Below are 17,119 nucleotides of genomic sequence, written 5' to 3'. Positions count from 1 at the left end.
TTTAGATTATCAAAGTAGATCAATAAATTAGTGAATATGACACTTGATAATATTTATTCATAATTATACATATACAAATACACATATAATAGGATGAATACCAGAAACCAGTCGTGTCATATAATAAAATTAAATAAGTAATAATAGCTATCATATTGATATAATGAAATCCATATGAATATTGATCAGTATCATTCATTCATACATTTAGATCCGTTTGAAAGTTGACTTTCGTTGGTTCATTTCTGTATGATCGTAACTTTAAGTAACTATCAAAACTCAGAATTCCTTACCTGTTGAACTCCTTGCCACCAGAATTGAAATTTATAAAACAAGAAGTGAAATAACAACAAATCTTAACGATTACTCTATTAGACTTGGGCTCGGTTGCACAAAAGCCTGTTGAATTTTAATGATGATTGAATGCTACAAGAACCAATCAGTGAGGCATCCGTGGTTGGTTCTTGTTGCGATTAATCTTGGTTAAAATTCAACATACTTTTGTGCAAGTGGCTCTAATAAAATAAATCGCCAAGTTGAAATATATAATTTTATCAGCTGTAGTTTATTTTTGTTCCCAAATTTCTAAATAATTCAATGTTTTAAAGTTTTGAAAAATTAACAGTTTACAGTTTGGTGCAATATTTTTATTAGTTTCGGTTTTCAATCTAATTAAGTTCCAAATTTTGGTTTGTATATTTTTACTTTCCTTGCCCTATTACCATAGGTAAGGAAAGTATTGCTTTCCGAAAAAAATTAAGGTACCCCAATTTCTAAATTTCTATACGTTTCAAGGTCCCCTGAGTCCGAAAAAGTGGTTTTTGGGTATTGGTCTGTATGTGTGTGTGTGTGTGTGTGTGGTGTGTGTGTGTGTGTGTGTGTGTGTGTATGAGTGTATGTGCGTCTGTGTACACGATATCTCATTTCCCAGTTGACGGAATGACTTGAAATTTGGAACGTAAGGTCCTTACACTATAAGGATCCGACACGAACAATTTCGATCAAATGCAATCCAAGATGGCGGCTGAAATGGCGAAAATGTTGTCAAAAACAGGGTTTTTCGCGATTTTCTCGAAAACGGCTCCAACGATTTTGATCAAATTTATACCTGGAATAGTCATTGATAAGCTCTATCAACTGCAACAAGTCCTATATCTGTAAAAATTGCAGGAGCTTTGCCCCATCTATGCAAAGTTTGATTTTAGATTCTCAATTATCAGCCTTCATATACAATTTAAACAAAAAAATTCAAGTGGAAAAGATTGAACATGAAAATCTCTGCAATTAATGTCCAGTAACATTTCCACCTAGAATTGAAAATAAGCTCGAAATCCGAGAAAATGTGATTATTAAATTGCAAACTGTTGGCAAATGTTGGTTCTATTAAATCATTCACTACGAAGAGATAGCAGACCTCGTGTGTTTCCAGCGTTATTGACCTATCACCAGCTGTCTCATATCTTTCAATAGTGGACTTGAGATGCGCGAGTACATTAGCGTCAGGTGATCAATTTTCATAACGGCAAGGAAAGTTGTGTAAGTGCGCCACACCAGATTTTTGGACTCGGAATTTGTTTCAAAGTGAAGCAACATAACCTACCTTTCAGACATTGACTTACTACTATCAAAATTTGGAAAGGGAACAGTTTTGGGCTAGACCTTTTGGTCCTTTTGTTTTGATTTCAATAGGTTAGTTTTTGAATTTCAGTTATGAAAATAGATCGTTATTGTTGTGCTACTTGGTGTCCGTAAGAAGGTAATCTTTACACTCCAAATCTTCAAAATTTATGTATTCAATTAAAAATGGCAAGATACTATTTCTCAAAATCTGTCAATTTTCAAATCTATCCCAAATAATTGTCATGCTATTTGTGATTTGTTAACTTATTTAAAAACGATCTTGTATCTTCCAGTCTCTATCAGTAAGCTGAATGCTGTAAACGTTGTGTGAGATAAAATATAATTCAATATCAGTTCAGTCTAATTTATTCCACCAAAAACACAAAGTTCAGACAAAATCAATTATTATATCACTATTTTTAAATAGCTGTATCAACTATCTTATTCTTATACGGCTGAGGGTGAAGACTACTGGCATAAGTGAAACACTTGTTCACCAGTAGGAGAAAAACTTATTAAATGTTTCCAATTCTTAAGGTGGAAATTAATTATAATTGGTATAATGTTGGTCGAATGTTGTGTTGTAGGTGTGCAGCCAGGGGTGCGTGCGAGGGGCGTGCATCTCGCCGGACGAGTGCCGGTGTGACTTTGGCTACGTGGGCGCCAACTGCAGCATCCAGTGCCAGTGCAACGGCCACTCGCAGTGCGCAGGTCCCGACCGACTCGACGTCTGTCTCCAGTGCCATAACAACACGCTCGGCTCCCAGTGCCAGAGGTATGTCACCACATCACTGCTCATTCCAAGTCCAGTCTTCTTAAAAGTGTAATATAGTTTTACAATAATCATCAGTTTCATAACAACACGCTTATGTCACAATGCCAAACGTAAGTTACGAGTATAATAGTATCCGAAATAGTCAATCGTTGATTAGATTTTTGTTCTATAGATCATTAATGTTGATACTGTCTCATTAATAGAGATCTCTCATTGATGTTGCATTGTAAAGTGTAACCAATAATACATTCAATTATTGTGAATCTCCAGTAACTTTGAAATTGTAAAATAGGTTTACAATAATCGCCAATGTGACCCCCCCCCCATAATGTATTATGTCTCTAGTACATAGGCTTCCCATAGTTGAGTAGGTTCATTTCCAAAAAAATCTCTATATCTGCAGTAAAATGTATATTGTATTCTAAATATTATCTACATTTTATAAATTTGATAGCTTGTTTGTATTTTAAAGGAAATAAGATTGATTTATTTAATCTCACAACACCACGCTTAGCTCAGGTAACAATGTCAGACGCAGAGCGTTTATCATCTATCTTCTACCTCTGTCACAGTCGATTCACGTTCATCTTTGAGATTCACGTTCTATCAGCATCCGATTAACATTATTGTTTTCTATCCTTGTCTTTCATTAATCAAAGCATATAGCTCTATCCTTTTTCTACCCTGCGCCTTGGCTAAATTGAACTAAGCTGATAATAATCTACTACAATATTAAATTTAGGCCCAATTTCACCAAAATCGAAAACTAGGTTTGAGCGGCAGTTGGGTCGTCAGCTGATTTAAAATTGATTCTGTAATGAAGATGTTTCGTTGGTTAAAAATTAACTCAACTCAAACCAAGTTTTTGTTGTGAAATCAGGCTTAAGTCTAAATTTTGAAAACTGATTATTAAATCATGGAAAGATACATATTCTTATGAAATATATTTGAGATAGAATTGGCCATTGTTAACAAAAAACAACAATTGATGTTTGGTCAGATATACAGGGATGACTTGAATCATAACTATGTACTGTAGAAAACGGTGGAAATGGAAAAGAGACAACTAACCCTTCATATCATTCCACTGCCTTTAAAACGTGAATCTCATTATTCAGAATGGTGCAGAGGAAACGCATGTTTTTCGAACCGCTAATACTCGCCGATGGGAGGGGGTATTGCTCTTGAACGAACGTTGGCAGACGGCCCTTACTATGCCGTTTCAGTTGCTATGGAGCGTTGGAACGTACATCATGTGTGTTCACTTTCGAGCAGTTTTTTAGAAACAATGAAATTGTAGTCACAGTGCAACGTCTTTTCAATCGAGGTGCAGTGCCTGATCGAAATACTGTACTCCGTTGGGCTGCAGCGTTTAGAAGTACAGGCTCTGTGATGGAAAAGAAACCACCTGGTCTTTCCCGTTCAGTTCGTACTCCGGAAAATTTAGATCGAGTCAGAATATTGACGGAAAAGACGTGGCACTGATTACTACTGCTCGACAGGGAATACACTATGTTGTACGTTCCAACGCTCCATAGCGAGTGAAACTGCATAGTATGAGCCGTCTGCCAACACTTGTTCAAGGTCAATGCCCCCTCCCGTCTCCGAGTACTAGCGGTTCGAAAAACATGCGTTTCCTCTGCACCACTCTGTAGTATCCACTGTCTGCAGTCTATCTGCTGAGACTACAGAGTAAAATAAACAATAGTTTATTGGTAAACAAGAATATTGACAGCTGAAAACACTGCTCAAAACATATTGTCAAACGATAATAACGTTAGTTATTTTTCATTTCTGAAAACATGATAACAATGAGTGGAAAAACGCCTTGAAAATGTATTATTCCTTGTTAAATAATATTAAATTTGAATTTAAATTTAAATTTGAAGTTAATTGAATCTATTTGAATCTACAGTAATACTTCAAATTGCCTTAAAATAAATAATATTACGGTATGTCAAACTATTTTTTTCTAATTTCCAATGTTTGCAGTGTAACTATGACAATTTGTTATTTTGTGTAGAAACTTGATATTGTGTTTGATTGTTGTAGATGTAAGCCATTGTTTGTTGGATCACCTTTGGACAACGGCGTGTGCGTGCCTTGCTCGGAATACTGCTACGGACACACCAACATCTGCATTAACAGCTCCATCACCGACTTCCCCTTCACTCAGTCCAGTCCCGTGTCCGAAATAGAAGCCTACCTGCAAGAAGGCCCCACAGCCCATGCTCGGTCAGTTTCTAAGCAATACAAGAACAATTCAATTAAAATTTAAAAAAATATTTAAAACCATTTACAAAACGCTCTATTAAAGCTCTAGTTGGATTAGTTGGTTATTTTGTTGCATTTAATCACATCCAGAGATAATTTGACATGAAAATATATTCTATTTGATCAGTATTTGAGTAAAATTATTCAGTCTAAAATTGTAGACTACAATATTTCAATGTAAGACAAAGTTAATAGACTTTATCTCTGCCCCCTGTGGGTTGGGGGAGCTTTGAGTCGAACATCGTACTAAAGAATGTGTTGAAAACCAGAATTCACCCACAGCTTGTCGTAGGAGGCGACTAAAAGGGACACAAAGGCAACTCCAGAAGTTGCCTTACCTTCTAACCCACGGGATCTTCCCCATCAGGGCAGTTTCGGAGAGGCAAAAAGAAAAACCCAAGAGTCCAGAGATGGGTGAAACTCCAGGCACAAATGTGGGTCAAGAGGCAGAGTCAAGGGTGGCCGGGCGCCCTAGAGGCAACTTGGCCACCCTTTCCTCAGCCGGAGGACCTTTAAAGAAGGCCTGGAGTAGAACTCACGTAGGTCACGAGGACTAATCAGTCTGAAGAGACTGCCCAGCATATCACAATGGATTGCAACAAGCAACCAGGGTATGAATGGGATGTTAGCATAGGGAAAACACCTGGTTCTTGTAAAGGATACAGGTATTGGTTTGCTTAACTAACATATTACTTGGGAACACAATAAGCTTCGGTTGACGTGTGGGGTTCTTTGAACCTTTGGATCCTTGAATCCGTCCCTTCAAAAACAATAAACAATAATAGACTTTCGTATTGTCAGAAGTTGAAATTTGTTGTTGAATCAATCAATCAATATCCGGCTGATATCCACTGATAGATACTGAAATCTATTTATCCAGCTCCAAGGCTTTATCAAGCCATCAAACTAATTTATCACGATAGTTCCTATGTCAAACCATTACTTGGTTTAATAATAATTGCCTACATGTTGCTAATTTGAATTTGGCTAGGATATATAAGATTAGAAACCAGCTATGTGTTAATATAATTTATAAATATGGCCAATTTGTACCTATGAAATTTATTGTCATTCATGACCACTATAATGCTTTTTTGTTACTTTGTTTCCTATAATTTAATGTATATTTTCAGATGTGTGTGGTGTGGGAACAAAACAACTGGTGAAAGATGTGAAGACTGCATCGATGGAAATTTCAGAGGGTTAGTAGTATTCGATTATCTTAACTAAAATTGTGCTTGTTTGAAATTTGATTATACAGTAACTGCTATTCTATGCTCTTCCTTCAAGTTTTTTAATGGCTTTCTCTTATTTCGATTTTCATTGTTGTAGCCTAGTGTTGCCTAGTTTTTTTGTGCTTCAAGCTTAGTTTTCATACAAATTGAATTAGTTACGATTTGTTTGAGCGGCAGTTGGGTCGTCAGCTGATTTAAAATTGATTCTGTAATGAAGATGTTTCGTTGGTTAAAAATTAACTCAACTCAAACCAAGTTTTTGTTGTGAAATCAGGCTTAAGTCTAAATTTTGAAAACTGATTATTAAATCATGGAAAGATACATATTCTTATGAAATATATTTGAGATAGAATTGGCCATTGTTAACAAAAAACAACAATTGATGTTTGGTCAGATATACAGGGATGACTTGAATCATAACTATGTACTGTAGAAAACGGTGGAAATGGAAAAGAGACAACTAACCCTTCATATCATTCCACTGCCTTTAAAACGTGAATCTCATTATTCAGAATGGTGCAGAGGAAACGCATGTTTTTCGAACCGCTAATACTCGCCGATGGGAGGGGGTATTGCTCTTGAACGAACGTTGGCAGACGGCCCTTACTATGCCGTTTCAGTTGCTATGGAGCGTTGGAACGTACATCATGTGTGTTCACTTTCGAGCAGTTTTTTAGAAACAATGAAATTGTAGTCACAGTGCAACGTCTTTTCAATCGAGGTGCAGTGACTGATCGAAATACTGTACTCCGTTGGGCTGCAGCGTTTAGAAGTACAGGCTCTGTGATGGAAAAGAAACCACCTGGTCTTTCCGTTCAGTTCGTACTCCGGAAAATTTAGATCGAGTCAGAATATTGACGGAAAAGACGTGGCACTGATTACTACTGCTCGACAGGGAATACACTATGTTGTACGTTCCAACGCTCCATAGCGAGTGAAACTGCATAGTATGAGCCGTCTGCCAACACTTGTTCAAGGTCAATGCCCCCTCCCGTCTCCGAGTACTAGCGGTTCGAAAAACATGCGTTTCCTCTGCACCACTCTGTAGTATCCACTGTCTGCAGTCTATCTGCTGAGACTAAAGAGTAAAATAAACAATAGTTTATTGGTAAACAAGAATATTGACAGCTGAAAATACTGCTCAAAACATATTGTCAAACGATAATAACGTTAGTTATTTTTCATTTCTGAAAACATGATAACAATGAGTGGAAAAACGCCTTGAAAATGTATTATTCCTTGTTAAATAATATTAAATTTGAAGTTAATTGAATCTATTTGAATCTACAGTAATACTTCAAATTGCCTTAAAATAAATAATATTACGGTATGTCAAACTATTTTTTTCTAATTTCCAATGTTTGCAGTGTAATTATGACAATTTGTTATTTTGTGTAGAAACTTGATATTGTGTTTGATTGTTGTAGATGTAAGCCATTGTTTGTTGGATCACCTTTGGACAACGGCGTGTGCGTGCCTTGCTCGGAATACTGCTACGGACACACCAACATCTGCATTAACAGCTCCATCACCGACTTCCCCTTCACTCAGTCCAGTCCCGTGTCCGAAATAGAAGCCTACCTGCAAGAAGGCCCCACAGCCCATGCTCGGTCAGTTTCTAAGCAATACAAGAACAATTCAATTAAAATTTAAAAAATATTTAAAACCATTTACAAAACGCTCTATTAAAGCTCTAGTTGGATTAGTTGGTTATTTTGTTGCATTTAATCACATCCAGAGATAATTTGACATGAAAATATATTCTATTTGATCAGTATTTGAGTAAAATTATTCAGTCTAAAATTGTAGACTACAATATTTCAATGTAAGACAAAGTTAATAGACTTTATCTCTGCCCCCTGTGGGTTGGGGGAGCTTTGAGTCGAACATCGTACTAAAGAATGTGTTGAAAACCAGAATTCACCCACAGCTTGTCGTAGGAGGCGACTAAAAGGGACACAAAGGCAACTCCAGAAGTTGCCTTACCTTCTAACCCACGGGATCTTCCCCATCAGGGCAGTTTCGGAGAGGCAAAAAGAAAAACCCAAGAGACCAGAGATGGGTGAAACTCCAGGCACAAATGTGGGTCAAGAGGCAGAGTCAAGGGTGGCCGGGCGCCCTAGAGGCAACTTGGCTACCCTTTCCTCAGCGGAAGGACCTTTAAAGAAGGCCTGGAGTAGAACTCACGTAGGTCACGAGGACTAATCAGTCTGAAGAGACTGCCAAGCATATCACAATGGATTGCAACAAGCAACCAGGGTATGAATGGGATGTTAGCATAGGGAAAACACCTGGTTCTTGTAAAGGATACAGGTATTGGTTTGCTTAACTAACATATTACTTGGGAACACAATAAGCTTCGGTTGACGTGTGGGGTTCTTTGAACCTTTGGATCCTTGAATCCGTCCCTTCAAAAACAATAAACAATAATAGACTTTCGTATTGTCAGAAGTTGAAATTTGTTGTTGAATCAATCAATCAATATCCGGCTGATATCCACTGATAGATACTGAAATCTATTTATCCAGCTCCAAGGCTTTATCAAGCCATCAAACTAATTTATCACGATAGTTCCTATGTCAAACCATTACTTGGTTTAATAATAATTGCCTACATGTTGCTAATTTGAATTTGGCTAGGATATATAAGATTAGAAACCAGCTATGTGTTAATATAATTTATAAATATGGCCAATTTGTACCTATGAAATTTATTGTCATTCATGACCACTATAATGCTTTTTTGTTACTTTGTTTCCTATAATTTAATGTATATTTTCAGATGTGTGTGGTGTGGGAACAAAACAACTGGTGAAAGATGTGAAGACTGCATCGATGGAAATTTCAGAGGGTTAGTAGTATTCGATTATCTTAACTAAAATTGTGCTTGTTTGAAATTTGATTATACAGTAACTGCTATTCTATGCTCTTCCTTCAAGTTTTTTAATGGCTTTCTCTTATTTCGATTTTCATTGTTGTAGCCTAGTGTTGCCTAGTTTTTTTGTGCTTCAAGCTTAGTTTTCATACAAATTGAATTAGTTACGATTTGTTTGGCTCTTGGATTAGTTTTATATCCATATTCTTGGTTTCATTATACATCGAGTTTCTCTATATTGCTTTCTTCACTTCTGCCTTCAATTTTCAAAGTTTATATCCAAAATGGATATATGACATCTTTATCTAGTAGGGAACTAATTTTCTTTATCATATTATTTACTAAAATAGAAAGTGTCTTGATAAATTGATCTTAATCAAGTGATCAAGTGGCGTTTGTAATAAAATAAGTTTCATAGTTATAGCTGCTCATTCTACATTTCTAAACTGTAGCATCAAGATCCTTTCATTCCAGAGTTCTCATTCCTTCTTGTGACGTTGAGCCATGTATATTTTATTTTATACATCGAGTTTCTCTGTATCACTTCCTTCACTTCTGCCTTCAATTTTCAAAGTTTAAATCCTAAATGGATATTATATGCTCTACTTTTTCTCATTTTTTTGCAGACAATATGACCAAACAATGTCCTGCCGACCTTGTGAATGCCACGGCCATGGTGATACCTGTGATCCAGTTACTGGTAAGCAATTTAAGCCGTTTCTAAATTATTTCAATTATTGTATAAAATTATATATGTATAATGAAATTATTTTGGTTTTTATTGGCAGAGATATACTTTCGGTCTTGGGAGATTCCAGGATGTTTGTTATTTTCTAATCCCCAATTTAATGTAACTTCATTTTTTTTTCATTAACCAAGAAATATACTTTTAATGAAGGTTGCCCTCATAATAATAATGAAGCTCACCAAGGTTGTATTTTATATGAATTTTGACTTGGGGAGTCTATTCATGATTTTAGGGATATGAAAGCATTTTGAAACATCATTGAATCATTGATCTTTTTCAAAAAATATTGTTTTAACAAATCTGTTATCTGTTCAGACACCGGTTTATGTAGATGCAACACATCAATTACCTCATGTGCCAAACCACATGATGCCTTATTTTAGGCGTTTTTGCACTGGCGGCGGATGAGTCGGCAGGGCAGGAAGCTCTCTGATTGGCTGATTATCAGCTGATTCCCGAACGCCAACACAATAAGCTGATAATGAGTCAATTGCCGATTCGTCCGCCGCCAGTGCAGAAACGCCTTGAAAAGCGTTTCATGGTGCTTAGCCCTTATTCAAGTTGCATTTCGTCTTCATGAGATTCTGTAGTTCTTCGGTGAAATTAATTTATTAGTTATAGATGATTTAGTTACAAGAAAAAGGTCGGCTATTGAAGAGTTTGTCAGGTTGGCTGATTTCAAATTCAAATTCATTATAATTTGCCATAAAATAATACAGATTGATAAAATAAATATTCTAACTTACAAAATGGCACTACCGGCAAAGAACAACTAGTGCGCTGGTATAGATTATCTACTATAGATTGAATTATCTATAACGATATTGTTCTTCTTCATTGGTTTCTTCTCCTATCGGAGGTTGGAAATCATCACAGCGATTCTTTTGAGTTGCAGCCATACCAATATCTCAGATTACATAGCCAGGACAGTCTCCTACGTCCTACACTTCTCTTTCCCTTAATCTTGCCCTGCATGAAAAGCCTCATTAGTTCATACTTCTCACCCCTCATTGCATGTCCTAAAATTCTATTTTCCTGCTTTTTATTGTTGAAATGACTTCACATTCCTTTGCCATCCTTTTCGCTCCTTGGTATATTGTTAGTTGTGATGAATGAGTATATTAGCCTGCAGCAAATATTGTAAGGTGTTTGTTGTAGGTGAGCAGTGCAACTGCGGCAACAACACAGAGAGCGACGCGTCGTGCCAGGCGGGCAGCAAGAGCATGAACACGCACTCGCACTGCTGGAGCCTGCAGTGCTCCAAGTGCCGCGAGTCATACATGGGCACGCCCACCGAGGGCCACCAGTGCTACAAGCAGATGACCGTCGACTTCAAGTTCTGCCTCGACGCCAAGCTCATCGACGAGTGCCGAGGCAACAAGCAGAAGCCGCTCAATCCCGGACAGACAGTCAGTACACATCTCAACTCATACTGTACTTTTTAACAATTTAGGCCAATACCGTTTGGGAACAGTGTTCTCTCTGTACTCAGGAGACGGTCAGCTCAATTTTCTCCTCCAAATAAATTAGAATATGAAATGTGGGTCTTGCAACTTTTTATCATACTGTACTTTCTAAACATTTACTAGACCAATATCTTTTGGGAGCAGCGTCATCTCTGTACTCCGGATCACATAAACCCAGGATTCCTCCCACTGGTAGAGTGATTAGTTGGAGAGAATAGTCGGTAGAGGGTATGAGTTGCTTTCTTACTTCTAAGTTTTCGATTGATGATAAACGGTCTGTTATCTGTGGTATTCTGTATTCTTCATCAATCTGTATTTGTACGGTAATAACTATGCCAATTTTTCATAATAGCTTAATGCTGCATCCACACTATTGCCCAATGTGTACAAATGACAACAACCACTGTGGATGGCTGCTTTGCCAGCGCCCGCCTTCATTGGCCTTCGCTTGCCATCGCTCCGATTTATGTCGATCGAATACCAGCCAAGCGAAAAAGAGTAGCCAACCGAGCATTCACAAATGATCACATTGCAGTGTGAATGGCAAGACCAACGTGACAGACAGCGACTGGGCGATAGTGTGCACTCTAGGCATGAGTAGTCTTGAAAAATGAGATCAGATGACAGCATATGTTAGCTAATCACATTACACTGATCTATGACAAAGATGTTTGGTGGTTACTGTGACCCAGTTTTGCTGCTTCATGAATTCTCACACTCGCATGTTTGTTTACATCGTCTCTCGACTCTCGGCTTCCACAACAGACTGTTCGACTATAACTTAGTCTATTATTATCATTATTATTTGTAATTTTTACAATACAACTCCTTAACAGTGAGTGCTCACTTAAGAAGTGTGTTGTAAAAATTTGATCCAATATGTAAATAAATGTAATTTGAGGCTTAACATGAGAGACACACCATACAACTTAAGAACAATGACCGTAAACCAGATTAGAATGGATCTAGATGTATGCAGGCAACAATCCAAATACAACATTTATAAAGTAATGCTCCTGATTCCAGAGAGGATCGTAGAAATCAGCTGCAAAAAAATATTATTCCACAGAACTAGATCACTGGTTGAGGGAAAATGGTGATTTACTGGAATCTTTTTGATGATCATTTAATAATAGTTGTAAAAACTAAATCACACAAAATAAAACATAATAATCATAGTAATAAAAATTACTGTACCCAGAGCAATTTTTACTTTCCTTGCCCTATTACCATAGGTAAGGAAAGTATTGCTTTCCGAAAAAAATTAAGGTACCCCAATTTCTAAATTTCTATACGTTTCAAGGTCCCCTGATTCCAAAAAAGCGGTTTTTGGGTATTGGTCTGTCTGTGTGTGTGTGTATGAGTGTATGTGCGTCTGTGTACACGATATCTCATCTCCCAATTAACGGAATGACTTGTAATTTGGAACGTAAGGTCCTTACACTATAAGGATCCGACACGAACAATTTCGATCGAATGAAATTCAAGATGGCGGCTAAAATGGCGAAAATGTTGTCAAAAACAGGGTTTTTCGCGATTTTCTCGAAAACGGCTCCAACGATTTTGATTAAATTAACACTTAAAATAGTCATTGATAAGCTCTATCAACTGCCACGAGTCCTATATCTGTAAAAATTTCAGGAGCTCCGCCCCATCTATGCAAAGTTTTATTTTAGATTCCCAATTATCAGGCTTCAGACACAATTTAAACAAAAAAATCAAGTGGAATATATTGAGCATGAAAATCTTTACAATTAATGTTCAGTAACATTTTCACCTTATTGAAAATGAGCTCGTAATTCGAGAAAATGTGATTATTCAATTGCAAACTGTTGATTTTATTAAATCATTCACTATGAAGAGATAGCAGACGTCGTGTGCCTCCAGCGTTATTGTCCTGTCACCAGCTGGCTCATATCATGGAATAGTAGACTTGAGATGCGCGTTAACACTAGCGTCAGGTGATCAATTTTCATAACGGCGAGGAAAGTTGTGTGAGTGCGCCACACCAGATTTTTTCAATAGGTTTCTTTTGTTATTCATTTTGATCGTTGTGATTTTTTTCTATTGAGAGGATTGTCAATGTAATACTGTTTCTTTTTGCTTCTTTTACTTTCGATTTAGTTTCAAATTTCTAATAAAATTTTTAGTAATTTTGTATTCTAAGTTTATGAAATGGCACAACTCGCATCCGCGAGTGATTATCAAGCCACTTCAAGTCTTCCAGTATCGATATAGGCCTTAGTATTCATTCTCAAAACCATTTCATTAATTTCAACTAGATTAGTAAGTAACTAATTTGTATGAAATTATCATTCCTACAGGTTTTCTTTGTCGTGCAACCAAAATTCATGAACGTGGACATTCGTGTGACAGTCGACGTTACTCTGGGTGGACTCGATTTGTTTTTGAGCCCTCGAGATGACACATTCATCGTCGAAGTGAACTCATCAACTGGTACTCATAGCGTTCACATTGATCCAAGGTTAGTAGAAGTGGCATCATTCTTATAATAAGAGTTTCAGAGTTGCTTCAAATGCCAATTAATTTGAAATTACATGCTCTTTCATGAGTTGTAATCGGAGTTTTCAATTATATTGCTACTGCAGTAAATCATTCTGTTCTTAGAAACGCAATCAAAATTGAATGAGTGGTTTATAAATTAGTAAGATAACATAAGTTCTAGTATAATATCAATTTTTCTCTTGAATTTTGATGAAAAATTAAAATTTTACATTTGTGACAATTTATACATTGGTAAAGTACGGTACGCTTGAAGTCAATGACTACAGTGGTATCACAATCTATTATCACAATATGCTACCACATTATATATAAACTACAGTAAGTAGACTACATGATGAAAGCAATAACTTGAACTCCTTGATTCTCATCATATATCCACTCTAAGAATGGTCTCTGTATTTGAGAATTTTTAGAAGAGATGGTATCACTATACAAATAGCACTATATACAAAAGTCCAGTCAAATGGTCGTTTTTCAGGAAACAGCCCCGAAAGAATTTTCCTCGACGGTTCTATATGTATTTTGGGGCGCTGAATTTGAATCTGAAATTTGCTGACACGCCAGAGAGCAGCTTCACCCCCAAAACCCCCAAAAATCCCCAAAATTTTGGACTTTTTTCAATTGGCAGAAATATAAAATTGATTACAAAACTATAGCGCTAAAATGTAGTTACTGAGGCCGACAGTCGCATATGAAGTGACACATATTACATAACAGTATCGATGATTTATCAATTTTAGCTTCGAAGTATATTGTACAATATTATGATATACAAGTCTACATGAGAATTCTAAAATATATATATATATATATATATATATAATATATATATATATATATATATATATATATATAAATTCTTTATTGGTTCTTCAACAACAATAAATATACAAAAAAAAACTTTCAGCAAAAATAAAGAAACCAATCACCTGCAAGGAAAATCCTGTGCGCAGGTGAGAGTTGCTAATACAAATTCAATAGTCATTAAGAACTTACAAAAGATGAAATAAGAATTTATATAATATAATATTTAATAAAAGAAGATGATGAATAAGTGGAATAAGGGTGAAATAAAGAAGGAGAAGAGAAAAAATGAAAAGAGAAAGAAAGAGAGATGGCAAATATACGGTACTATTGAAACAAAGATAAGAGTCACTCAAAAAGTATGTCCTCGATTTTACTGGTAATTATCCATTCAATAGTTCTTTTTTTAAGCAATGAAACAGAATTTAGATTAATATGCTCCATAAGGTAATCTGGAATTTTGTTGATTAATTTATTAGCTAGGTAGAAGTATTGTCTCCGGCAAACATTAAGATCCATTCTTATATTTTCAAACCTATTTCTGGAAGGTCGTAAATTGAGGTTTGATTCACGGAATAGTAAAATATCTTTATTATTCCTAATGAAAATTATAAGTTTTTTTATATATAATTGACGGACTGTTAAAACTTTAAACTCGTTGAATAAATATTTCGTTGGATAAAGACGAGGTTTACCTAAAATAGTTTTAATAAGGTGTTTTTGGATAATAAAAAGTTTTTTAAAATGAGCATTCAAAGCACCCCCCCAAGCCCGAATGCCATACTGTAATACAGATTGAGCATATGAGTAGTAGATTAGCTTTGTTATTCTTTGATTATTTAGTTGTTTGATTTGATGAAATTTGTAAATAAGAAATCGTAGTTTTTTGCACATGTTGTCAATATGACTGTTCCATCTTAGATAAGGATCTATTGTTATACCTAAATATTTAACATTATCTTTTTTATTTATTTTTGGACAGGAACATAAGCTATCATTATCGCAATTTAGGAGATGGATTTTAATGGTGTTGAGTGCATGTGGTTGAGTTGATGCGTTTGGGGAAAAAGTCATGAACACGCTTTTGTTTAGTGTTCAGTGTTAGAAGATGTTCAGTCAGCCAAGAGTGTACCAGTCTCAGACCATTCTCTGCTGTGATTTTCACATTCTCCCATGTGCGTTCTGTAAAAACCAAAGCGGTGTCATCTGCAAAGGATATAATATTACAATTTCTAATTTTTAATTTGAGTAGATCGTTTATGTAAATTTGAAACAGAATAGGTGATAGAACCGTTCCTCGTGGAAGGCCATACTCGGTAAGCTTCTTAATACTAGTTTTGTTATTAATAGTGAGTATTTGATACCTATCACACAGGTTGGAATGGAAGAATTTTAGTGGTAAACCCCGAATTCCTAGATGTTCCAGTTTCTCCAAGAGCCTGGTCTGAGATATAGTGTTGAAGGCTTTGGCTAGGTCTAGAAAAGTTGCTAATGTTTTATGTTTGTTATTAAAGTTATTCGTAATCAATTTCAAAAGTTTTGATATAACATCTTCTGTTGATTTTCCAGATTGAAAACCATACTGGTTGGTATTAATAATTTTTAATTTGTCCAAAAAACTCACTAATCTACTCTTTAACAGCTTTTCAACTACTTTTGCTAGATTATTCAGTAAACTGATAGGTCGGTAATTGGTAGGATTAGTTGGATCACCTGCTTTATGAATAGGAACGATTTTAGCTAGTTTGAATTGTTTTGGAAAGTAGCCAATTTGAAAGCATTTATTTATGTTTTTCAGAGGTTCTGTAATAAAAGGGGAAATGATTTTGAGACAAGAAGTACTAATGGTGTCCATACCGGGGGCAGAACTAGTTTTTAAAGAATTTAGTGCTTGGAATATTTCATCTTCGTCTGTATTGTGTAGATAGAAAGAGTTATTTGACGGAATTGTAGAGTCAATATGGATATTTTGTCTGTCAGTGATATTTTTTGTTAATTCATTTGCATACAATTGCCCTATGTGGGCAAAATGATGATTCCGGTTTTCCGTTTAGTATTTAATAGATCATTTATGCATTCCCATGTTTTTTTCGAATTTCCTCTACACTGATTTAGTTTGTTATTGTAGTAGTCATACTTGCATTCTTTAATCATATTATTCAATGTGTTTCTATAGTTTGCATATTGGGCTTTGAGGATTATGTTGAAAGGTTGTTTCTTAAGGATTTTATGCATGCGGTCACGATTTCTTATGGAAGTGATAAGTCCAGTAGTAATCCAAGGTTTTAGAGGTTTCATTTTGTGTGCTAAAGTTTTGATGTGACTTTTTTTATCTCAGTTGTTATTTTATTAACAAAGAGATCTACAGCATCATCAATATTCAAATCAAAGCATTTACATCGGATCAGTTGCAGTTTTCCATGTTTGCTGCTAATTCTCTATAATTGATTAATTCTTCATAGTTAACTGTTAATTGTGGTTTCTGAGAAGTCTTCTCTATACACAAACTCAAGCAAATTAGAAAATGGTCAGTTACACACGTTTTAATTATTGAGCCAATAGAATCATTAATAGATTTTGAAGAATTTTTATAGAATATATGATCATGCTTCTTATGTTCATATGACAGATATTGAATAGATTCATGTTTAATTTATCAATGTAGATCTGAGGTTTGAAATCAAAAACGTTATCTATCTCTTTGGTTTCGTACGACTCCTGTGATAATTCATTATCAAAGTTGTTTACCAATACCATAGAAAAATGTTTGATGAAAAAGAGTAAATAAGAAAAGAAA

The 17,119-nt window shown here is 35.6% G+C and overlaps 1 protein-coding gene across 2 annotated transcripts in view; it reads left to right on the top strand.

Annotated features, from left to right (window-relative positions):
- Positions 1-17,119, top strand: part of LOC111057596 (multiple epidermal growth factor-like domains protein 8) — a 181,373-nt gene that overhangs the window by 147,579 nt on the left and 16,675 nt on the right. For both annotated transcript variants that reach the window (XM_039424112.1, XM_039424113.1), the window contains exons 36-41: positions 2,208-2,395; positions 4,448-4,630; positions 5,803-5,871; positions 9,405-9,478; positions 10,685-10,935; positions 13,317-13,477. In XM_039424112.1, the coding sequence (XP_039280046.1) occupies positions 2,208-2,395; positions 4,448-4,630; positions 5,803-5,871; positions 9,405-9,478; positions 10,685-10,935; positions 13,317-13,477 (926 nt within the window). The remainder of the gene's footprint in view (positions 1-2,207; positions 2,396-4,447; positions 4,631-5,802; positions 5,872-9,404; positions 9,479-10,684; positions 10,936-13,316; positions 13,478-17,119) is intronic.

Source organism: Nilaparvata lugens, chromosome 3 (assembly GCF_014356525.2).
Source record: "Nilaparvata lugens isolate BPH chromosome 3, ASM1435652v1, whole genome shotgun sequence".
In the NCBI taxonomy this organism is placed as follows: Eukaryota; Metazoa; Arthropoda; class Insecta; order Hemiptera; family Delphacidae; genus Nilaparvata; species Nilaparvata lugens.
This window is presented reverse-complemented; position numbering and strand designations above follow the sequence as displayed.